The sequence below is a fragment of the Zophobas morio genome, unplaced genomic scaffold (assembly GCF_036711695.1).
Source record: "Zophobas morio isolate AGI-343-1 ecotype UQ-CSIRO unplaced genomic scaffold, CSIRO_AGI_Zmor_V1 ptg000018l, whole genome shotgun sequence".
Lineage (NCBI taxonomy): Eukaryota > Metazoa > Arthropoda > Insecta > Coleoptera > Tenebrionidae > Zophobas > Zophobas morio.
In genome coordinates, this window is record NW_026972123.1 from 1,361,511 (window position 1) to 1,387,776 (window position 26,266).

The 26,266-nt window shown below is 29.8% G+C and overlaps 1 protein-coding gene across 3 annotated transcripts in view; it reads right to left on the minus strand.

Moving 5' to 3' along the window:
• The window catches only part of LOC135130844 (YTH domain-containing family protein 3), a 95,833-nt gene that overhangs the window by 41,156 nt on the left and 28,411 nt on the right, over positions 1–26,266 (minus strand). For all 3 annotated transcript variants that reach the window (XM_064058277.1, XM_064058276.1, XM_064058275.1), the window contains 3 exons: positions 19,126–19,251; positions 18,850–19,065; positions 3,118–3,560 (listed from right to left, as the gene is read on the minus strand). In XM_064058277.1, the coding sequence (XP_063914347.1) occupies positions 3,118–3,560; positions 18,850–19,065; positions 19,126–19,251 (785 nt within the window). The remainder of the gene's footprint in view (positions 1–3,117; positions 3,561–18,849; positions 19,066–19,125; positions 19,252–26,266) is intronic.

The following is a 26,266-nucleotide window of genomic DNA, read 5'->3' on the forward strand; positions in this document are numbered from 1 at the left end:
ATCTTAGCAAGTACTAACTCCACCCACTCGTGCTGTTGTCATTCTTCTGATTTTATTCTTGTTCAATATAAGATTAATAATTTTATTCAGATTGGAATAAAATCAATCACCGAAAAGGAGACAAGAAAAAAAAATTGACAAAAAAAAAGGTATAACTAACGCCAACTACCTCCGGTATTAAATTTCATTGGCTTATTTCATTTACTCTTAATAAATAAATTCAAAAAGACCCCGCCCACCCACCCTGTTTTTTTTAATCACTGATTTTATTGGCCGAAAAGTAGATTTCATATTAACAAACAATAGAAAACGAGACAAGAATATAAAACTAAACCCACCCACCTCCACCTTTGAATTTCATTGGCCTATTTTATTTACTCTTAGATAAAGATTGAATTTTATTTTTTCAAGTGGCCGAATTTACGCTTAATAAATAAATTCACAGAGGCCCCGCCCGCCCACCCTATTTTTGTTAAATCATAGATTTTATTGGGCGAAAGGTGGATTTTAAATTAACAAACAATAGAAAAATTGACAAAAATATAAAACTAGCTCCACCCACCTCCGCTTTTGAATTTCATTGGCTTATGTAATTTCCTCTGAGAAGATTAAATTTTGTTTTATCAAGAGGTCGAATTAACACTTGAAAAAACTTCAAATAAGCCCCGCCCACCCACCCTGTTTTATTTTTGATGACTCATTTCATTGGACGATAAGTGGATTTTCAATTGACAAACAATAGAAAAATGGACAAAAATATAAAACTAACCCCACCCAACTCCGCCTTTGAATTTCATTGGCTTATTTATTTTATTTTTTTTTTTATTTTATTAATTACGTCCCCCAACAGGCACTGAGGCCCAATTACAGGGGAACGGGACATACACGTTACACCCAGAGCCATGGCGGGAATCGAACCCACGACCCAAGGTGTAGCGGGCAAGCATGATGCTAACTAGCCCACCCCGGGTCCTCACTAGCCCACCCCGGGTCCTTATGTAATTTCCTCTAAGAAGATTAAGTTTTATTTTATCAAGAAGTCCAATTAACACTTAAAAAACCTTCAAATAAGCCCCGCCCACCCACCCTGTTTTAATTTTTGATCACTCGCTTTATAGACAAAAAATTTTTGGAAATTACAAAAAAAATGTCTTCAACTAATTATCTGAAATAGTTGAAAAATAGTTGAAAATGTCAAAAGTGCGAAAATCAGTTTTATCTTAGCAGATACTAGCCCCGCCCACCCACCCTCTATTTTCTTGGAAGGTATGTGATTTGCCAAAATCAGTATTATCTTAGCAAGTAGTATTTAATTATTGTTTAATAATTTATTTTGCCATTTCAATATACAATATAGTACTTGCTAAGATAATACTGATTTTGGCAAATCACATACCTTCCAAGAAACTAGAGGGCGGGTGGGCGGGGCTAGTACTTGCTAAGGTAAGACTAACGGTGGCAAATGACATATCCTACAAGGTAAGAGAGGGCGGGTGGGCGGGGCTAGTATTTGCTAAGAAAAAAACTGATTTCAGTAAAAAACATCCCTAAGAAAATACAGGGTGGCTGGGTGGGGCTAGTACTTGCTTAAATAAGGCAATTTTTGGCAAACGACATACTCTTTAAGAGAATGGAGGGTGAGTGGGTGGGCGGGGCTAGTATTTCATAAGGTAAATTTGCGCTTAGTATTCTATAAAACTAGAAAGTCAATGTTTTCCTCTCAAATAAAGCCATTTGGAACGGTTTTAGAATTTTTTGGAAATGTTGGGAATTTTTGGACTCCTTTTCTCGCATTTCTCAGTTATTTGAAGAGAAATCGTGAAAAATATTTTAGATTCGTAATCTGCGAAAAATTATCTATAAGCCAACTATTTTCCGTTGGATCAGATCGTCTTTTAACTGTTTCGGATAAAAAATTTTTGGAAATTACAAAAAAATGTCTTCAACTAATTTTCTGAAATAGTTGAAAAATAGTTGAAAATGTCAAAACTGCGAAAATCAGTTTTATCTTAGCAGATACTAGCCCCGCCCACCCACCCTCTATTTTCTTGGAAGGTATGAGATTTGCCAAAATCAGTATTATCTTAGCAAGTAGTATTTAATTATTGTTTAATCATTTATTTTGCCGCTTCAATATACAATATAGTACTTGCTAAGATAATACTGATTTTGGCAAATCACATACCTTCCAAGAAACTAGAGGGCGGGTGGGCGGGGCTAGGACTTGCTAAGGTAAGACTAACGGTGGCAAATGACATATCCTACAAGGTAAGAGAGGGCGGGTGGGCGGGGCTAGTGTTTGCTAACAAAAAAACTGATTTTAGTAAATAACATATTCCTAAGAAAATAGAGGGTGGGTGGGTGTGATTCGAGCAACGGTGAAACCAGTTATTGATAATATTTGTTTGGAACAAACAGACTGGTTGAAGAAAATAACGATCTGTAACTAACCCACCAGCAGAAAAGTTTTAAAATTATGAATATGTACCTTCCTTTTTGTTAAATAATTTTCGTTTTGTAAAAATATATCTATCTTATTTCAAAACTAAATAATATGAGTAATATCATTAATGTTCTTGTGCCATTATCTACACTTTCAGAAAAACGTGATATTTTAAAACGTCATTTTGACAATTATTTGCCAACCAAGTTCATAATTGCACTCAACAGATGTCGTTGCCTGATTAACGATTCTGGAAACGTCAAAGAATCAACTTTTTATACGAATTGGGATGGCCATATGTATTAATACAGTTGGCCGTGATACTATCAACAAAATCGTCCTCTAGTGGATTTCTTCCGCACTAATAAAATATTGACCTACGAAAGCGCTGAAAAATTGATTTCAACAAACGAGTAAAACCCGCTGAAACTGCTGAAACGCTCCTTTCAGAATTTATATCACGTACGTCTTCACAGATAAAATACATCGATGTTTGTGGCGCCATCTACGTATAAATTCACCTTTTTTTGTGTGTGAATTAGCTGAAAATTAGATAGGCAACCAACATTACACATCATCGTTTCCACTCATACAATCGCAGCCAGCCATGAAACCAAACGTCACTTTCGCATCTGTCAAATCTGACATTTTTGATTGACCTAGTGTATCCTTACCGTGTGCATGTTCGGCATGCTGACCGGCGGCGGCAGGTGCGGCTGCATCATCGCCGGCGGCTGGTACGACTGCATCGGGTGCTGCGGCGGTCCGGGCCTCGGCGCTGCCGGCGGCGCCGGCCTCGTCGTCGGCGGTCCGTTCCAGCCGGGCCTGACGCTCATCGCGGCCGCCGCCGCCGCCGCCGCTGGCGCTATGCTCTTCGCCGTGCTGTTGACGATCGGCAGCTGCGGCGGCGTGCTCTTGTTCGTGTCCCACGTGCCGATGTCCATGTTGTGCTTGCCGGGCACGATCGGCCCCGGCGGCATCCCGGGGCCCTTCTTCTTCAGTCCCTGGTTCTGCACGGTCAGCTGGGGTTTGGCCGGCTGGCTGGCGATGCTCGCCCACGTCGTCTTCTTCGCCTGGCCGAGGGGCTCCTTAGACGAGTCCGACGACGACTTTATGTCTGCGGAACGTTAAAGAAGAGTTGGTCTCTGATGAATTATTACTATTTTTATGGGGTAATTAACGAGAGCGTGCCGACGATGATGATGATGATGATAATTATTGTTGGTGTGTGGTGCGATGTTGTGAACGTCGCGCGGACATAAATAATCTTTTAATCGAGACAATTTGGACGGCAGCTGTGGACGACAATTTCGCGTGGAAGACATAAATCAATCGATTAGGATCGTTTGAGATCTTTGAGGAGGGCGGGAAGGTAGTTGAATTGGGACGGCTGGAAATGGGGACTGTGAATGCGAAATTACGTCTTTTTTTTGTGACTAAAAAATACAAATTTTGAACACCAACAACTATTTACTTAAAATTTAAATATTTAGAATAATGGATACATTACCCACCGTATTTTGCTTAATGACAATAATGATAATAATTCGAAAATTAAAAAGAAAATGAGTGTCAATAATTCATTCAAATGTGTTTTAAAAACCCTACTATCACGCGGCCGACGAATGATTATGCTCTACGTCGGGAACGAAAATGGATGGGTTAATGACGCTCTATTAATTTCGGTTAAAAATATCAAAACCGTAAAAAATCACGTGAATGTGATTACACTGATTACGGTTGCGTCCGAGCAGTGGTTTGACAGACTATTTTTTGCCCTAATTGTACACGTTCTTGGTTACTTTATTGTTTTTTTTTTCTTCATTGACTACATAATAATAATAATTTAGGAATATTACATAATTAGTTCTTACTTTATCAAATGACACACCCCATAAGAACATAGAGGCCGGGTGGGCGGGGCTAGTATTTGCTGAGGTAAGACTGAACAACATTAAGAGTAGGCACTGGAATGAAGAGGGGGTAGGTGGGCGGGGCTACTACTTGCTTATAAGATTCTATAAGAAAAAGGTAAACTCAGCCCCGCCCACCTTTTTCTCTATTTCACTATTTTCTCTATTTACTTTAAAATGGGAACTGAATTCTATTTTGCCAGAAGAGTAAAATTTAAGATTTAAAACATTGTAAAATGTGTCTTTCTAATGACATTTTTTATTTTTTATTGTTTCAGAAATCCATGTAAACAGCCGTTTTGACACAACTTCGACAGAACCTCCCTTACCGTTGAAGTGCAGCCAAAAAAATCCGACTTTTTGAATTTTTAGATTTTGCAATTTTTCCATTTTTAAATTTTTTATTTCTTCGATTTATAGATTTTGCAATTTTTGTATTTATAATATCTCGAGTTTTCAATTTTTCGTTTTTCAATGTTCGGAGTTTCTATTATTTTCTATTTTTTCAATTTTTCGGATTTTCAAGGTTCTCATTTTATAACTTTTCTTTTCTTCAGTGTGAAATTTTTCAGTTTTTGGATTTTGCAATTTTTGGGATTTCGTTTCACAATTTTAGATTTGCATTTTTTCTGGCTTTCATTTAAATACGTAACGATAATTAAAAAAAAAATTACTTTTACGATTTTTAATTGCGAAATCGAAATGTTGTAAAATCGAAAAATCCAAAATTTAAAAAGCCGAATTAGAAAATGAAAAACTGAAAAATTACAAAACAGAAGGGGCAAAAAAATTACGAAATAAACCTTGAACAATCGAAAAACAGTGAAATTACAAGATCAAAACATGGAAAAATTGAAAAATTCAGAAATCGAAATAGCCAAAAACCGAAAAATCCAAATTCGAATAGTTGGAAAAATCGAAAAACTGGAGCAATTTAAACACCGAAAATTTAAAAATCTAAAATTTTAAAATTCTTAACATTAAGAAATCAAAAACTTAAAACTCAATAAACCAAAATATTTAAAACATCGAAAATCAAATTGTCAAGAAATCGAAAAACTTAAAAAACGAAAAATGTAAAATAGAATAAAAGAAGAACTTAAAAATCAAAAATCTAAAAATCTGAAAAATTCAAATATCGAGTATTCGAAATTTTTTAAAAAAGTGAAACATTAAAATATTGAAAAAGTGTAGACTCGAAAAATGAAAAATCGAGAAACTGAAACATCAAAAAATCAGGAAACTGAATCGATAAACTGAAAAATCAAGAAATTGAAATAATTCCAAAACAGAAAGGACGAAAAATTGGGAAATCGAAAAATTGAAAAATCGAAACATCGAAAAATTGGAAAATTGAAAAGCTGGAAAGTCGAAAAATCGAAAAACCGAGAAATCAAAATATGGAAACATGGAAAAATTGGGAAACTGAACAACCGAAAGATAGAAATCTCGATAAATTGAGAACTATAAAAATTGAAAAAACGGTTTTTTGACTTTTTCCAGTTTTTTCCAATTTTTTAGTTTTTCGATTTTTCAACTATCCCAATCAAAAAAAAAAAAATGGAAAAATGGAAAAATTGTAACATTAATTTGTTGATTTTTCAACTTTAAAATTTTTCAGTTTCTGAATTTTTCAAGTTTTCACTTCTTCAATTTTTTAATTTGTAATTTTTCGTTTGAGTTTTATTTTCTTAATTTTTTAAATTTTTCGGATTTTTAATTTTTCAATTTTTGGGTCTTCCATTTTTTTGGTTTTGGCGTTTTTTCAATGTTTGTTTTTGGTTTCTTCAGTTCTTCGGTTTGCAATTTTCAGATTTTGCATTTTTTCGATGAGTTTCTGGAGTTTTCGATTTTTAACTTCGCAGTTTTTCAAGTTTTCATCGTTTCGATTTAATAAATTTTTTTTTATTTTTTCAATTTTTAATTTTTCATTCCTTGAAATTGTCTGTTTGCAATTTTTCGTTTTGTAAACGTTCCGATTTTATAATTTTTGTTGTTCCAATTTTTCACGTCTTCAATTTTTTAATTTCCAATTTTTTAATTTTCTTAATTTTTTAAATTTTTCGGATTTTTATTGTTCTAATTTTATTTATAACTTTTCGTTTTTTCAATGTGAAATTTTTCAGTTTTTGGATTTTGCAATTTTTGGGTTTTCGTTTCACAATTTTAGATTTGCATTTTTTCTGGCTTCGAATTAGAAAATGAAAAACTGAAAAATTACAAAACAGAAGGGGCAAAAAATTAGGAAATCGAAAACTTGAAAAATCGAAAAACAGTGAAATTACAAGATCCAAATTCGAATAGTTGGCAAAATCGAAAAACTGGAGCAATTTAAACACCGAAAAATTCAAAAATCTAAAATTTTAAAATCCTTAAAAGTGAAATATCGAAAAATTGGAAAATTACCAAAACTGAAATGTTGAAAAATTAAGAAATCAAAACTTGAAAAATTGAGAAATCTAAAAATCAAAAAACCAAAAAATTTTAAAAATCAAAAACCAAGTAGTCAAGAAATCGAAAAATGTAAAATAGAATAAAAGAAGAACTGAAAAATCAAAAATCTAAAAATCTGAAAAATTGAAAAATCGAGTGTTCGAAAAATTAAAAAAAAAAAAATTAAAATGTTGAAAAAGTGCAGATTCGAAAAACTGAAAATCAAGAAATTGAACAGAAAGAACGAAAAATTGAAAAATCGAAACATCGAAAAATTGGAGAATCGAAAAGCTGGAAAGTCGAAAAATCGAAAAACAGAGAAATCAAAATATGGAAACTTCGAAAAATTGGGAAACTGAACAACCGAAAGATAGAAATCTCGATAAATTGAAAAGTATAAAAACTGAAAAAACGAAAAATTGTTTTTTAGTTTTTTAACTTTTCAATTTTTTCCGATTTTGTACTTTTTCGATTTTTCAACTGTTCGAATCAAAAAAATGGAAAAATTGTAAAACTTAATTTGTCGATTTTTTAACTTTTAGATTTTTTTTAGTTTTTCGTTTCACAATTTTAAATTTTTCAATTTCTGCATTTTTCAAGCTTCCGTTTCTTCAATTTTTTATTTGAAATTTTTCTAGCTTTCATTTTAAGCATGTACATGATAATTAAAAAAAAAAACACACTTTAACGATTTTTCAATTTTCGATTTTTAATTTTTCAATTTTTCGATCTTTCAATTTTTGGGTTTTCCAATTTTTCGCTTTCGACTTTCTTCTCCTTTCTAATTTTTCAATCCATTAATTTTTTTCGGTTTTTAAGTTCCTTGATTTGTAGTTCTTCAATGTTTGTTTTTTGTTTCTTTAGTTCTTCGATTTGCAATTTTTGGATTCTTTACTTTTTCGATTTTGCGATTTTTCGGTTTTTCAGTTTTTCGATTTTTCAATCTTTTCCAATTTTTGAGTTTTTCGATTTTTCAAGTTTTCGTTGCTTCAATTTTAAGTACATAATGATAATAAAAAAAAATCACGCATACGATTTTTCACTTCCTTCTTTTTTCTCCTTTTCTACTTTTTTCGATTTTGCAATTTTTCGTTTCTTCAGTTTTTCGATTTTTGGATCATTTCCGATTTTTTAGTAATGTTCTGTTGAAAAACAGAACTATTCGAATCAAAGCGAAGAAAAATTGCAAAATTGTAAATTTAAATTTTTCGATTTTTTAAGTTTCAGATTTTTTTTTAGTTTTTCGTTTTTCAATTTTAGATTTTTCAGCCTCCCCATTTTTCAAGTTTTCGTTTCTTCAATTTTTGATTTGTATTTTTCCTACCTTTCATTTGAAGTACATAATGATAATTAAAAAAAAAATCACTCACGATTTTTCAAATTTTGATTTTTAATTTTTCAATTTTTGATTTGTAATGTTTCAATTTCAATTTTTCGATTTTTCAATTTTTGGATTTCGCCTCTTTTAATAATAATAATAATTTTTATTGAACCAATTTTAAATAAATTAATTAAAAATTTTCTCCCTCCCAATTTTTCGATTCATAAATTTTTTGGGTTTTTTTTCAGTTTTTCGATTTTTCAACTATTCGAATAAACAAAATGGAAAAATTGCAAAATTTAATTTTTCGATTTTTCAACTTTTAGATTTTTTTTTTAGTTTTTCGTTTAATAATTTTAGATTTTTCAGTCTCTCAATATTTCAAGTTTTCGTTTTTTCAATTTTTGTAATTTCAATTTTTCTACCTTTCATTTGAAGTACATAATAATAATTAAAAAAAAAATCACTTTCACGATTTTTCAAATTTTGATTTTTAATTTTTCAATTTTTGATTCGTAATGTTTCAATTTTTCGATCTTTCAATTTTTGGGTTTTCCAATTTTTCGATTTCGCCTCTTTCAATAATAATAGTAATAATTTTTATTGAACCAATTTTAAATAAATTAATTAAAAATTTTCTCCTTTCCAATTTTTCGATTCATTAATTTTTTGCGTTTTTTCAGTTTTTCGATTTTTCAACTATTCGAATAAAAAACAAAATGGAAAAATTGCAAAATTTAATTTTTCGATTTTTCAACTTTCACATTTTTTTTAGTTTTTCGTTTATCAATTTTAGATTTTTCAGTCTCTCAATTTTTCAAATTTTCGTTTTTTCAATTTTTGATTTGCAATTTTTCTACCTTTCATTTGAAGTACATAATGATAATTAAAAAAAATCACTGTCACGATTTTTCAAATTTTGATTTTAATTTTTCAATTTTTGATTTGTAATGTTTCAATTTTTCGATCTTTCAATTTTTGGGTTTTCCAATTTTTGGATTTCGCCTCTTTTAATAATAATAATAATTTTTACTGAACCAATTTTAAATAAATTAATCAAAAATTTTCTCCTTCCCAATTTTTGGACTCATTAATTTTTTGCGTTTTTTCAGTTTTTCGATTTTTCAACGATTCGAATAAAAAAAAATGGAAAAATTGCAAAATTTAATTTTTCGATTTTTCAACTTTCAGATTTTTTTTAGTTTTTCGTTTTCAATTTTAGATTTTTCAGTCTCCCAATTTTTCAAGTTTTCGTGTCTTCAATTTTTGATTTGCAATTTTTCTACCTTTCCTTTGAAGTACATAATGATAATTAAAAAAAAATCACTTTCACGATTTTTCAAATTTTTATTTTTAATTTTTCAATTTTTGATTTGTAATGTTTCAATTTTTCGATCTTTCAATTTTTGGGTTTTCCAATTTTTGGATTTCGCCTCTTTTAATAATAATAATAATTTTTATTGAACCAATTTAAAATAAAATAATTAAAAATTTTCTCCATCCCAATTTTTGGATTCATTCATTTTTTGCGTTTTTTCAGTTTTTCGATTTGTCAACTATTCTAATAAAAAACAAAATGGAAAAATTACAAAATTTAATGTTTCGATTTTTCAAATTTTAGATTTTTTTAGTTTTTCGTTAATCAATTTTAGATTTTTCAGTCTCTCAATTTTTCAAGTTTTCGTTTCTTCAATTTTTGATTTACAATTTTTCTACCTTTCATTTGAAGTTCATAATGATAATTAAAAAAAAATCACTTTCACGATTTTTCAAATTTTGATTTTTAATTTATCAATTTTTGATTTGTAATGTTTCAATTTTTCGATCTTTCAATTTTTGGATTTCGCCTCTTTTAATAATACTAATAATAATTTTTATTGAACCAATTTTAAATAAATTAATTAAAAATTTTCTCCCTCCCAATTTTTCGATTCATAAATTTTTTGGGTTTTTTTCAGTTTTTCGATTTTTCAACTATTCGAATAAACAAAATGGAAAAATTGCAAAATTTAATTTTTCGACTTTTCAACTTTTAGATTTTTTTTTAGTTTTTCGTTTAATAATTTTAGATTTTTCAGTCTCTCAATTTTTCAAGTTTTCGTTTCTTCAATTTTTGATTTGCAATTTTTCTACCTTTCATTTGAAGTACATAATGATAATTAAAAAAAAAATCACTTTCACGATTTTTCAAATTTTGATTTTTAATTTATCAATTTTTGATTTGTAATGTTTCAATTTTTCGATCTTTCAATTTTTGGGTTTTCCAATTTTTCGATTTCGCCTTTTTTTAATAATAATAATAATCATAATTTTTATTGAACCAATTTTAAATAAATTAATTAAAAATTGTCTCCTTTCCAATTTTTCGATTCATTAATTTTTCGCCTTTTTTCAGTTTTTCGTTTTTTCAACTATTCGAATAAAAAACAAAATGGAAAAATTGTAAAATTTAATGTTTCGATTTTTCAAATTTTAGATTTTTTTAGTCTTTCGTTTATCAATTTTAGATTTTTCAGTCTCTCAATTTTTTAAGTTTTCGTGTCTTCAATTTTTGATTTGCAATTTTTCTACCTTTCATTTGAAGTACATAATGATAATTAAAAAAAAATCACTTTCACGATTTTTCAAATTTTGATTTTTAATTTATCAATTTTTGATTTGTAATGTTTCAATTTTTCGATCTTTCAATTTTTGGGTTTTCCAATTTCGCTTCTTTTAATAATACTAATAATAATTTTTATTGTACCAATTTAAAAAAAATTAATAAAAAATTTTCTCCTTCCCAATTTTTCGATTCATTAATGTGTTGCGTTTATTTCAGTTTTTCGATTTTTGAACTATTCGAATTAAAAAAAATGTAGAAAAATTTAAAAATTGGATAGCGAGAACTTGAAAAATTTAATAAAGATTTCTCAATCTTGTCTGATCTTTTAGTTTTTCGATTTTCCAACTACTCGAATAAAAAAAATGGAAATGGAACACGGAAACCGGCGCCATTTTTATGCCGTCTCCGGTTTCGAAGGAACCGAAACGAAGTCGTTATTTCTGCGCTCATTTCCTAGTCCCCATTAAAAAATTTACTTTTCCTCGCGGGATAGTAAATACGCTCGAATGTATCTCGTGAGAAATTATGAACCAAATAAATAAGAACCGCCTTCCAGAAACAATCAAATAGTCATTTAGAATTTTCAGCAGCGTCGTCGAACAAAAACCCAGCCTGAGAAACCCGAAGACAAAAACAAACGTGAAACTAGCGCATACTTCAGACTAGTGTATAATCCGATTTTAAGTCTATTCAAATAAAATGAGTTCCGCTGATACAACTAGCTCACTCATCACAATACAAAGGTGAATAAACACAGCTGCTAACTTTCAAACGATACTCAACACGCCTTTAAAACGAAATTAGAATTACGTGAAAATTGAACACAAAAATAGTCCATCAGTAACGGACAACAAAAATCCGCTTTCATTAGAAAAATTGCTCTCCGTTCGCAGAATCGTGCGCAATTAACTTAATGCAGCTTAATTTATTAAACCCAGACCGATCCAATTCAACATTTTATCCTAGGACCGAAAATAGCGGAAAATCACAATGCCTCTGATTTCACCAAATAAACTCGTTTTCCCAGAAACGATTAGAAAGCGATGATAAAAATTGATTGTTTTACACATTTTTAATGAGTCGCTTTGTCTTCGTCGCATATATAAAAACACCTGCAACGACTTGAATCATCAATATTTCCCAGCCAATGAACTTTAAGCTCGCTAGATAAATAAATAATCCGGAATGGCACTATTCCAACAGTTCTTTGCATGCTTTCGTGTCCACGAATCACTGACTAATCGATATTTCGAGCGTGTCGCTGATTTTGGCACAATTTTATTTTTTCAATAAAAAAATAAACAGATAAACAAAGACTAAACACAATTTTAAATTTATTACAATTCGATGTCGGACCGATTTTATTGACGGAAATTTACATAGACTTTTGCTTCTTTTTGTAAATAGATGTGACGTTATCGATTGTTTACAACATTCTTTTGCATTGTTGTGGTTATTTTGTAACTTATACAATTTATCTTGTGGCGCCGTAACAAAAAAAAGGTCATCAAAAAATTCTCACTTGTTAATTTTTTTTTACAAAACAAGGATAAACTCGAATTTGGTAAAAAAAAAGTTGTCAAGAAATAATTTAGTGTTGTTTTTCTTGTAAATATCTTAGGCACGCCACATACGAATATAAATTGACGAATTTAACAGTTTATTAACTTTATAAAACACAATTGGCCCTATTCCAACTCACTTTGTTAACACGAAAAATATGGCTAATTATAACCAAGTCGAGTGAAATTACATATTTCTAGTGCATTAAATATCCTATCATATCAAGAATCTTGTAAGTCAAGTTCCGGTTCAGCTTGCTAAAAGGCCAACTTAATTGATACAAAATGTTTGTAAAATCTGAAACTCGAAATGTCAAACTATTGTCGAAATCTGGCCAAATTAATTGTGATGGCGTCACATAAGTAAAAGTAGGTACAGCTGCATTTTTATCACGATAAAAAAACACATATCGAAAAAGAATTCATTTATAGTTGGCTATAAAAAAAACTTAAATGTCAAATCGATAGTTTCAAGGAGCTTACAATAAATTTACCGTTCTTAATTACGCACAAATCCGTCATTTGAGACGTTAAAAGCGCTACAATGGCAAATATTATCTCGATTTCTTAACGGTGTCGTCGTTGGGGCTTAAATTTCCGCCAAAAATTAAATTATTCACTCATGAAATAAACACAAGAGAGGCGAAGTTTTAATGCGCAAAAGTTTACTGATATTCCATTTATCCTTTTCAGCACCTGTGCGTAGAAAATTTATCCTCTTAATGGCCTAGAAAAGTGTTCGTGGAACTTTTTCACGATAAGATTGCTGTTGTACTTATAGTTCATTTAATGCCGCGATATGATGCATGATAACATTGACTGGTGTGCACTCAATGCACAGATTCTTGACTTTTTTTTAATAATAAAATACTTTAAAATATATAAAATATGATTTGCGATAATTATTTTAAAATGACACTAGTAGAGTGCAAATAGTGCGAGAAGAACATATCGTGTCACAATTTATCACTTCCAGGTTGGTGTGTTCTTCTCACAGTATTTCCACTTTACTTACAGGAAGACCCGTTTAAATGGTTACTAAGTGATTATTTTTAACGTCAATTAAATCTATTTTACTGATTAAATTCCACGTACTGATTTGATAAAATTGTAAATAAACGTAATTGTCAACAAAAATTTTGACTATACTACGACATTAAAACTAATTTTCTTAGCAGACTCTATTAAGATTTTTTTATTATTATGGTATTAATGAAATTGAGTCCTGTTTATAAAAAAATTTAAAACATAATTTTCAAACATCCTTACATCAGTTTTTTCAAATAGAACATCTTGCATTTTACTCTTTCTCTATTTTCGTTTTTTTTACGTAAATAAATTCACTATTAAAAGAAATAATACCGTATGATCGAAAAAAGAAGTTCTCTAGTAGGCCATGAAATTTATTTTTAAAAGAATGATGTTGGCATTGCAGCTATTTGAGACTTTATTTGACAGTTATTTGATCGAAACTGTCAAACTGAACAAGGATGCGTTAGTGTTGCCAATATCATTATTTTAAAAACAAATTTCATGGGCTACCAGAAGACTTTGTTTTATCATACTGTATTTAATAGGGAGACGAACAAAAGTACGTACCTTATTATCATATTAATAAAATTCAGTCGTAGAATACCGAGTGATTATAAAAATTCTAAAATATAATTTTTAAATATCCTTAAAACGGCGTTTTCAAACAAAACACACTGTTTTTTTATTAACTTGCTTTATTTACGTAATTTCATTATTAAAAGACATAATACCATACGATCGAAAAAAAAGTGCTCGTTAGGCCATGAAATTTATTTTTAAAATAATCATGTTGGTATTGCAGCTTTTTGAAACTTTATTTGACAGTTACTTAACCAAAAATGTCACAACTGAACTAGGACGCGTTAGTGTTGCCAACATGATTACTTAAAAAAAAATTTTTTACAAGAGAACATTTTTATTTATCATATTGTTTTTATAGAGATAAGCACTTTATTATGGTATTAATGAAATTGAGTCCTGTTTATAAAAAAATTTAAAACATAATCTTCAAATATCCTTACATCAGTTTTTCCAAATAGAATATCTTGCATTTTACTGTTTCTCTATTTTCTTTTTTTTTACGTAAATAAATTCACTATTAAAAGAAATAATACCGTATGATCGAAAAAAGAAGCTCTCTAGTAGGCCATGAAATTTATTTTTAAAATAATGATGTTGGCATTGCAGCTATTTGGTATTGTCAACATAATAAAATTAAATAATTTAAAAAATAAATTTCATTGCTTACCAGAGAACTTTTTTTTTTATCATATTCTTCTATTTAATAGAGAGACAAACAAAATACACACTTTATTGTTGTATTAACCAAATTGAGTCTCGCATACAGAGCGTTAATAAAAATTTTAAAATACAATATTTCAAACATCCTTACAACGGTGTTTTCAAATAGAACACCCTGTTTTTTAATTCACTCTCTTTATTTACGTAATTTCGTTATTAAAAGAAATATGTAATACCATATGTTCGAAATTTATTTTTTAAATAATAGTGTTGGTATTGCAGCCATTTGGGACTATATTTGACAGTTACTTCACCGAAACTGTCAAAATAAACAAGGACGCGTTGGTGTCGCCAACATAATAAAATTAAATAATTTAAAAAATAAATTTCATGGCCTACCAGAGAACATTTTTTTTTCGATCATATTCTATTTAATAGAGAGACAAACAAAAATAGTCACTTTATTGTCGTATTAACTAAATTGATTCTTCGCATACAGAGCGTTCATAAAAATTTTAAAATATAATATTTCAAACATCCTTACAACGGTGTTTTGAAACAGAGCACCCTGTTTTTCAAGTCACTTTATTTATTTACGTAATTTCGTTATTAAAAGAAATATGTAATACCATATGTTCGAAAAAAGAAATCCTTGTGAAAGCTTTGAAACTTATTTTTTAAATAATAGTGTTGGTATTGCAGCCATTTGGGACTATATTTGACAGTTACTTCACCGAAACTGTCAAAATAAACAAGGACGCGTTGGTATTGTCAACTTAATAAAATTAAATAATTTAAAAAATAAATTTCATTGCCTACCAGAGAACATTTTTTTTTCGATCATATTCTATTTAATAGAGAGACAAACAAAAATAGTCACTTTACTGTCGTATTAACTAAATTGATTCTTCGCATACAGAGCGTTCATAAAAATTTTAAAATATAATATTTCAAACATTCTTACAACGGTGTTTTCAAATAGAACACCCTGTTTTTCAATTCACTATAATTATTTATTTATATAATTTCGTTATTAAAAGAAATATGTAATACTGTATGTTCCAAAAAAAAATCCTTGTGAAAGCTTTGAAATTTATTTTTTAAATAATTGTGTTGGTATTGCAGCCATTTGGGACTATATTTGACAGTTATTTCACCGAAACTGTCAAAATAAACAAGGACGCGTTGGTATTGTCAACTTAATAAAATTAAATAATTTAAAAAATAAATTTCATTGCCTACCAGAGAACATTTTTTTTCGATCATATTCTATTTAATAAATAAACAAACAAAAATACACACTTTATTGTCGTATTAACCAAATTAAGTCTTCACATACAGAGCGTTAATAAAAATTTTAAAATATAATATTTCAAACATTCTTACAACGGTGTTTTCAAATAGAACACCCTGTTTTTCAATTCACTTTCTTTATTTATTTATGTAATTTCGTTATTAAAAGAAATATGTAATACCGTATGTTCGAAAAATGAAATCCTTGTGAAAGCTTTGCAACTTATTTTTTAAATAATAGTGTTGGTATTGCAGCCATTGGGACTATATTTGACAGTTACTTCACCGAAACTGTCAAAATAAACAAGGACGCGTTGGTATCGCCAACATTATAAAATTAAATAATTTAAAAAATAAATTTCATGGCCTACCAGACAACTTTTTTTCGATCATTTTCTATTTAATAGAGAGACAAACAAAAGTACACACTTTATTGTCGTATTTACCAAATTGAGTCTTCGCATACAGAGCGTTAATAAAAATTTTAAAATACAATATTACAAACATCCTTACAACGGTGTTTTCAAATAGAACACCCTGTTTTTCAATTCACTTTCTTTATTTATTTACGTAATTTCGTTATTAAAAGAAATATGTAATACCGCATGTTCGAAAAAAGAAATCCTTGTGAAAGCTTTGAAACTTATTTTTTAAATAATAGTGTTGGTATTGCAGCCATTGGGACTATATTTGACAGTTACTTCACCGAAACTGTCAAAATAAACAAGGACGCGTTGGTATTGTCAACTTAATAAAATTAAATAATTTAAAAAATAAATTTCATTGCCTACCAGAGAACATTTTTTTTTCGATCATATTCTATTTAATAAATAAACACACAAAAGTACACACTTTATTGTCGTATTAACCAAATTAAGTCTTCGCATACAGAGCGTTAATAAAAATTTTAAAATACAATATTTCAAACATCCTTACAACGGTGTTTTCAAATACAACACCCTGTTTTTCAATTCACTTTCTTTATTTATTTATGTAATTTCGTTATTAAAAGAAATATGTAATACCGTATGTTCGAAAAAAGAAATCTTTGTGAAAGCTTTGAAACTTATTTTTTAAATAATAGTGTTGGTATTGCAGCCATTGGGACTATATTTGACAGTTATTTCACCGAAACTGTCAAAATAAACAAGGACGCGTTGGTATCGCCAACATTATAAAATTAAATAATTTAAAAAATAAATTTCCTGGCCTACCAGAGCACATTTTTTTTTCGATCATATTCTATTTAATAGAGAGACAAACAAAAGTACACACTTCATTGTCGTATTAACCAAATTGAGTCTTCGCATACAGAGCGTTAATAAAAATTTTAAAATACAATATTTCAAACATCCTTACAACGGTGTTTTCAAATAGAACACCCTGTTTTTCAATTCACTTTCTTTATTTATTTACGTAATTTCGTTATTAAAAGAAATATGTAATACCGTATGTTCGAAAAAACAAATCCTTGTGAAAGCTTTGAAACTTATTTTTTTAATAATAGTGTTGGTATTGCAGCCATTGGGACTGTATTTGACAGTTACTTCACCGAAACTGTCAAAATTAACAAGGACGCGGTGGTATCGCCAACATAATAAAATTAAATAATTTAAAAAATAAATTTCATGGCCTACCAAACGACTTTTTTTCGATCATTTTCTATTTAATCGAGAGACAAACACAAGTACACACTTCATTGTCGTATTAACCAAATTGAGTCTTCGCATACCGAGCGTTAATAAAAATTTTAAAATACAATATTTCAAACATCCTTACAACGGTGTTTTCAAATAGAACACCCTGTTTTTCAATTCACTTTCTTTATTTATTTATGTAATTTCGTTATTAAAAGAAATATGTAATACCGTACGTTCGAAAAAAGAAATCCTTGTGAAAGCTTTGAAACTTATTTTTTAAATAATAGTGTTGGTATTGCAGCCATTTGGGACTATATTTGACAGTTACTTCACCGAAACTGTCAAAATAAACAAGGACGCGTTGGTATCGCCAACATAATAAAATTAAATAATTTAAAAAATAAATTTCATGGCCTACCAGAGCACATTTTTTTTTCGATCATATTCTATTTAATAGATAGACAAACAAAAGTACACACTTTATTGTCGTATTTACCAAATTGAGTCTTCGCATACAGAGCGTTAATAAAAATTTTAAAATAAAATATTTCAAACATCCTTACAACGGTGTTTTCAAATAGAACACCCTGTTTTTCAATTCACTTTCTTTATTTATTTACGTAATTTCGTTATTAAAAGAAATATGTAATACCGTATGTTCGAAAAAAAAATCCTTGAAATTTATTTTTTAAATAATAATGTTTTTCTATTCTCTTTTTTTACGTCATTATTAAAAGAAATAATACCATATGATCGAAAAAAGAAGACGTTCGTGGTACCAACCTCATTATTTTAAAAATAAATTTCATGGACTACTAGAGGATTTTATTTATGAAATATTTTTTAACTTGAAAGTACTCTTCGGATTTATTTTCTAAATGTGGAAAATAATTTATACTGTGACGTAATTTTATTAATCGTAAATTCTCTAAACTCAGTATGATCAAATAAAAAACGTCGTCTAGCTACCTCTGAAATTTAATGTTAAAAAATTATGTTGGCAACACCAATGCGTTGTTGATTCAGTTTGACAGTTACGCTCACATAACTGTCTAATAAAGTGTCAAATACTTGAAATACCAACATCGTTATCTTAGAAATACAGTTCATGGTCTACTAGACGACTTTTTTATCGTACGGTATTATAAAAATGACTTTAGTTTTTGGTATTTCTCTCTATTATGTAATAAATATTCTAAATAGTACGTAGTTTAAACGAAAATACTCAGATCAATGCAGATGAGTGTAAACCTCGACGAATATTATTTTTCTTTTTTAAATAGGAACAATAAATATTTTTTCCACATTTCCGAGTGAATACTCAAATAAAGGCATTGTACCGGTAGCAGGTAGAATCCCCCTTACCTAGTATTTGCATGGCCTGCTCTACGCTTTTTATCGAATCTGGCACAGCCTGAGTGTACATGTTTGACGGATCCCTGTAGTAGTCTTCGTACTTGCGTTGGCCACCTAGCTGGCTGCCCCACGTGCTGTAGTCTCCGTTGCTGTGGAAGTAGTTGAAGGACGACGGCTGCCCGAACGCCGTCGGCGTCGAGAAGGTGGTGGACGGGCCGAACATCCCTTCAAAACGACACAAAAAGAGAAAATTAGAGATTGTCGATTCGCCCGCTCCGAACTAACCGTCCATTGAGTAGGAATCGTGCGGATAGCCGCTCAGAAAGGTCATGGGGTCCGTACCGTTCGACCATGTCCCGTCTCCCACACCGTACGCCTGATATGGATAAGTGCCTCCACTGCCGTAGTATCCTAAAAAACAAGAGGGATTACGCGGGGTCGGGCCGGGGTGAGGGTAAGAAAATGGCACGACTGGCAGCGACTCAAGGACAATTTTGATTACACATAACCTCAACGGCGCGGATTTCGGTTACGGGGCGTAAGCGAAATCCGGCTCGGTTGGACTTCATGCTTTCGGCTGGTTTCCGGGGTAGGGACAAATCGGGGGTGGGTTTGGTTGCGATTTTCGATATTAATATTTGATACTGATGCGTTTGTTTAGTTGTTGTTGCGTTGCGAGGTCATAAGGATTAAAAACAAATACATAAATTAAATGTACTATTTCGAGAAAATGGTGACGATGTGTTGCGGCTTCCTCATTAACAAAGTCGATTAAATGGACTTGAATTAATTCGAATTGAAGCTAACTTGTTTAACGACGAACCGCGATTCATTGTTGACAACGCATAAAAATCTAAGGAATTAAAATTTAATTGAACTTGTTCTGCATTATCTTTTCCAGTTGTAACTATAGTAAAAAAAAAATATTACTTTGTCCTTACTTTCAACTTTGGAAATCTAGATGTTACAAACAATTGTAGGTACAACGCTTTGTAATAGTGACAAGTAACTGGTTGAACGAGTCTTGAGATCGTTATTATTTTATTTTAAAACTAATTTCTAGGTTTTTTTAAGAATTAAAAAAATTGTTTACTATTCCCAGCAAAATTTTGATGACGTCACTTCAAAAATTTACTTAGTGAATAATATTTAAATGTCGACCTAGGTGCGGGGGAAGGTCTATGTAAACAATTTTAGACCAATGTTCAAGAAAATTACTGTACTCAAATTAAAAAAAAAAAAAAATAAGAAAATACAAGAAAATTCATCAAATGAATTTTTTTCTTTTTTAAATAATCTGAAAGAATCTTGTGGCCCTTGTTCCTGAAAAAATTTCAAAGAATCTTGGGTTCCCTAGCCGGATTTTATGAATTTAAAAGAATCGTCAAAGTCCCTAGAAAATTACTAACTTAATAAAAAAAAGCCATTTGCTGATCGTGCTTTTTTAAATAATCTGAAAGAATCTTGTGGGCTTTACTGTTTCGTTTTTGAGAAAATTTCAAGCAATCTTGGGCTACCTAGGATGATTTTATGAACTTAAAAGAATCGTGAAAGTCCCTAGACAATGACTTAAAAAATATAAAAAAGCCATTTGCTGATCGTACTTGAATCTTGTGCCTTTTGCTGGTTCGTTTTTGAGAAAATTTCCAAGAATCTTGGGTTCCTTAGGGTGTTTTTATGAATTTAAAAAAATCGTCACAGTCCTTAGAAAATTATTAACAAATTAAAAAAAAGCCATTTCCTGATCGTACTTTTCAAATAATCTGAAAGAATCGTGTGGCCTTTAGTGTCTCGTTTTTGAAAAAAATTTAAAATATCTTGGGTTCCCTAGGGTGTTTTTATGAATTTAAAAGAGTCATGCGAGACCCTAGAAAAGGACTAAGAAAATATATAAAAAAGGCATTTGCTGATCGTACTTTTTCAAATAATCTGAAAGAATCTTGTGACCTTTGGTGTTTCCTTTTTGAGAAAATTTCAAAGAATCTTGGGTTCCCTAAGGTATTTTATGAATTTACAAGAATCGTCACAGTCTTCAGAAAATTATTAAGAAAATTAAAAAAAAGCCATTTGCTGATCGTACTTTTCAAATAATCTGAAAGAATCGTGTAGCCTTCAGTGTTTCGTTTTTGAAAAAAATTTAAAATATCTTGGGTTCCCTAGGGTGTTTTTATGAATTTAAAAGAGTCATGCGAGACCCTAGAAAATGACTAAGAAAATATATAAAAAAGGCATTTGCTGATCGTACTTTTTCAAATAATCTGAACGAATCTTGTGGCCTTTGGTGTTTCCTTTTTGAGAAAATTTCAAAGAATCTTGGCTTTCCTAGGGGAATTTTATGAATTTAAAAGAATCTTCACAGTCTTTAGAAAATTATTAAGAAAATTAAAAAAAGCCATTTGCTGATCGTACTTTTCAAATAATCTGAAAGAATCGTGTGGCCTTTAGTGCTTCGTTTTTGAAAAAAATTTAAAATATCTTGGGTTCCCTAGGGTGTTTTTATGAATTTAAAAGAGTCATGCGAGACCCTAGAAAAGGACTAAGAAAATATATAAAAAAGGCATTTGCTGATCGTACTTTTTCAAATAATCTGAAAGAATCTTGTGACCTTTGGTGTTTCCTTTTTGAGAAAATTTCAAAGAATCTGGGGTTTCCTAGGGTGTTTTATGAATTTCAAAGAATCGTCACAGTCTTTAGAAAATTATTAAGAAATTTAAAAAAAGTCACTTGCTGATCGTACTTTTCAAAATTTCAAATAATCTGAAAGAATCGTGTGGCCTTTAGTGTTTCGTTTTTGAAAAAATTTTAAAAAATCTTGGGTTCTCTAGGGTGTTTTTATGAATTTAAAAGAATCGTGCAAGACCCTAGAAAATGACTAAGAAAAAATTTAAAAAAGGCATTTGCTGATCGTACTTTTTCAAATAATCTGAACGAATCTTGTGGCCTTTGGTGTTTCCTTTTTGAGAAAATTTCAAAGAATCTTGGCTTTCCTAGGGTATTTTATGAATTTAAAAGAATCGTCACAGTCTTCAGAACATTATTAAGAAAATTAAAAAAAAGCCATTTGCTGATCGTACTTTTCAAATAATCTGAAAGAATCGTGTAGCCTTCAGTGTTTCGTTTTTGAAAAAATTTTAAAGAATCTTGAGTTCCCTAGGGTGTTTTTATGAATTTAAACGAATCGTGCGAGACCCTAGAAAATGACTTAGAAAATATATAAAATGAGCATTTGCTAATCGTACTTTTTCAAATAATCTGGAAGAATCTTGTGGCCTTTGGTGTTTCCTTTTTGAGAAAATTTCAAAGAATCTGGGGTTTCCTAGGGTGTTTTATGAATTTCAAAGAATCGTCACAGTCTTTAGAAAATTATTAAGAAATTTAAAAAAAGTCACTTGCTGATCGTACTTTTCAAAATTTCAAATAATCTGAAAGAATCGTGTGGCCTTTAGTGTTTCGTTTTTGAAAAAATTTTAAAAAATCTTGGGTTCTCTAGGGTGTTTTTATGAATTTAAAAGAATCGTGCAAGACCCTAGAAAATGACTAAGAAAAAATTTAAAAAAGGCATTTGCTGATCGTACTTTTTCAAATAATCTGAACGAATCTTGTGGCCTTTGGTGTTTCCTTTTTGAGAAAATTTCAAAGAATCTTGGCTTTCCTAGGGTATTTTATGAATTTAAAAGAATCGTCACAGTCTTCAGAACATTATTAAGAAAATTAAAAAAAGCCATTTGCTGATCGTACTTTTCAAATAATCTGAAAGAATCGTGTAGCCTTCAGTGTTTCGTTTTTGAAAAAATTTTAAAGAATCTTGAGTTCCCTAGGGTGTTTTTATGAATTTAAACGAATCGTGCGAGACCCTAGAAAATGACTTAGAAAATATATAAAATGAGCATTTGCTAATCGTACTTTTTCAAATAATCTGGAAGAATCTTGTGGCCTTTGGTGTTTCCTTTTTGAGAAAATTTCAAAGAATCTGGGGTTTCCTAGGGTGTTTTATGAATTTCAAAGAATCGTCACAGTCTTTAGAAAATTATTAAGAAATTTAAAAAAAGTCACTTGCTGATCGTACTTTTCAAAATTTCAAATAATCTGAAAGAATCGTGTGGCCTTTAGTGTTTCGTTTTTGAAAAAATTTTAAAAAATCTTGGGTTCTCTAGGGTGTTTTTATGAATTTAAAAGAATCGTGCAAGACCCTAGAAAATGACTAAGAAAAAATTTAAAAAAGGCATTTGCTGATCGTACTTTTTCAAATAATCTGAACGAATCTTGTGGCCTTTGGTGTTTCCTTTTTGAGAAAATTTCAAAGAATCTTGGCTTTCCTAGTGTATTTTATGAATTTAAAAGAATCTTCACAGTCTTTAGAAAATTATTAAGAAAATTAAAAAAGAGCCATTTGCTGATCGTACTTTTCAAATAATCTGAAAGAATCTTGTGACCTTTGGTGTTTCCTTTTTGAGAAAATTTCAAAGAATCTGGGGTTCCCTAGGGTGTTTTATGGATTTAAAAGAATCGTCACAGTCTTTAGAAAACTATTAAGAAAATTAAAAAAAAGCCATTTGCTGATCGTACTTTTCAAATAATTTGATAGAATCGTGTGGTCTTTAGTGTTTCGTTTTTGAAAAAAATTTAAAATATCTTGGGTTCCCTAGGGTATTTTATGAATTTAAAAGAATCGTGAGTCTTTATAAACTACTTAAGAAAATGTAAAAAAAAAAAATTTTGCTGATCGTACTTTTTGAAACAATCTGAAAGAATCTTGTGGCCTTCGTATTTGAGAAAATCTCAAAAAATCTTGGGTTTCCTAAGGTGTTTTTGTGATTTTGAAAAAATCGTGAGTGTCCCTAGAAAATTATTAAAAAAATATGTAAAACAAAAACATTTGCTGATCGCATTTTTTAAAATAACCTAAAAGAGCCTTGTGGTCTTTGGTGTTTCGTTTTCGAGAAAATTTCAAAGAATCTTGGATTCCTTACGGTGTTTTTATGAATTTAAAAGAATCGTGAGAGTCTTTATAAAGTAATTAAGAAAATGTAAAAATAATTGCTGATCGTACTTTTTGAAACAATCTGAAAGAATCTTGTGGCTTTCGTATTTGAGAAAATCTCAAAAATTTTTGGGTTTCCTAAGGTGTTTTTATGAATTTAAAACAATCGTGAGTGTCCCTAGAGAATTATTAAAAAAATATGCAGAACAAAAAAAAACATTTGCTGATCGTATTTTTTGAAATAATCTGAAAGAACCTTGTGGTCTTTGGTCTTTCGTTTTTGAGAAAGTTTCAAAGAATCTTGGGTTCCCTACGGTGTTTTTATGAATTTAAAAGAATCATGAGAGTCTTTATAAACTGATTAAGAAAATGTAAAAAAAAAAAAATTTTGCTGATCGTACTTTTTGACACAATCTGAAAGAATCTTGTGCCCTTCGTATTTGAGAAAATCTCAAAAAATCTTGGGTTTCCTAGGGTGTTTTTATGAATTTAAAAGGATCGTGAGTGTCCCTAGAAAATTATTAAAAAAATATGTAAAACAAAAACATTTGCTGATCGTATTTTTTTAAATAATCTGAAAGAACCTTGTGGTCTTTGGTCTTTCGTTTCTGACAAAATTTCAAAGAATCTTGGGTTCCCTACGGTGTTTTTATGAATTTAAAAGAATCGTGAGAGTCTTTATAAACTAATTAAGAAAATGTAAAAAAAAACTTTGCTGATCGTACTTTTTGAAACAATCTGAAAAAATCTTGTGGCCTTCGTATTTGAGAAAATCTCAAAAATTCTTGGGTTTCCTAGGGTGTTTTTATGAATTTAAAAGAATCGTGAGTGTCCCTAGAAAATTATTAAAAAAAATATGTAAATCGAAAACATTTGCTGATCGTATTTTTTGAAATAATCTGAAAGAACGTTGTGGTTTTTGGTCTTTCGTTTTTTAGAAAATTTCAAAGAATCTTGGGTTCCCTACGGTGTTTTTATGAATTTAAAAGAATCGTGAGAGTCTTTATAAACTAATTAAGAAAATGTAAAAAAAAAAAAAAAATTTGTTGCTGATCATACTTTTTGAAACAATCTGAAAGAATCTTGTGGCCTTCGTATTTGAGAAAATCTCAAAAAATCTTGGGTTTCCTAGGGTGTTTTTATGAATTTAAAACAATCGTGAGTGTCCCTAGAAAATTATTAAAAAAATATGTAAAACAAGAACATTTGCTGATCGTATTTTTTTAAATTATCTGAAAGAATCTTGTGGTCTTTGGTCTTTCGTTTTTGAGAAAATTTCAAAGAATCTTGGGTTCCCTACGGTGTTTTTATGAATTTAAAAGAATCGTGAGTCTTTATAAACTAATAAAAAAATGTAAAAATAAAATTTTGCTGATCGTACTTTTTGTAACAATCTGAAAGAATCTTGTGGCCTCCGTATTTGAGAAAATTTCAAAAAATCTTGGGTTTCCTAGAGTGTTTTTATGAATTTAAAAGAATCGTGAGTGTCCCTAGAAAATTATTTAAAAAATATGTAAAACAAGAACATTTGCTGATCGTATTTTTTGAAATAATCTGAAAGAACCTTATGGTCTTTGGTCTTTCGTTTTTGAGAAAATTTCAAAGAATCTTGGGTTCTCTACGGTGTTTTTATGAATTTAAAAGAATCGTGAGTCTTTATAAACTAATAAAAAAAATGTAAAAAAAAAAATTTTGCTGATCGTACTTTTTGTAACAATTTGAAAGAATCTTGTGGCCTCCGTATTTGAGAAAATTTCAAAAAAATCTTGAGTTTCCTAGGGTGTTTTTATGAATTTAAAAGAATCGTGAGTGTCCCTAGAAAATTATTAAAAAAATATGTAAAACAAAAACATTTGCTGATCGTATTTTTTGAAATAATCTGAAAGAACCTTGCGGTCTTTGGTCTTTCGTTTTTGAAAAAATTTCAAAGAATCTTGGGTTCCCTACGGTGTTTTTATGAATTTAAAAGAATCGTGAGAATCTTTATAAACTAATTAAGAAAATGTAAAAAAAAAAAAAAATTTGCTGATCGTACTTTTTGACACAATCTGAAAGAATCTTGTGGCCTTCGTATTTGAGAAAATTTCAAAAAATCTTGGTTTCCTAGGATGTTTTTATGAATTTAAAAGAATCGTGAGTGTCCCTAGAAAATTATTAAAAAAATATGTAAAACAAAAGCATTTGCTGATCGTATTTTTTGAAATAATCTGAAAGAACCTTGTGGTCTTTGGTCTTTCGTTTTTGAGAAAATTTCAAACAATCTTGGGTTCCCTAGGGTGTTTTTATGAATTTAAAAGAATCGTGAGTCTTTATAAACTAATTAAGAAATTGTAAAAAAAAAAAATTTGCTGATCGTACTTTTTGACACAATCTGAAAGAATCTTGTGGCCTTCGTATTTGAGAAAATTTCAAAAATTCATGGGTTTCCTAGGGTGTTTTTATGAA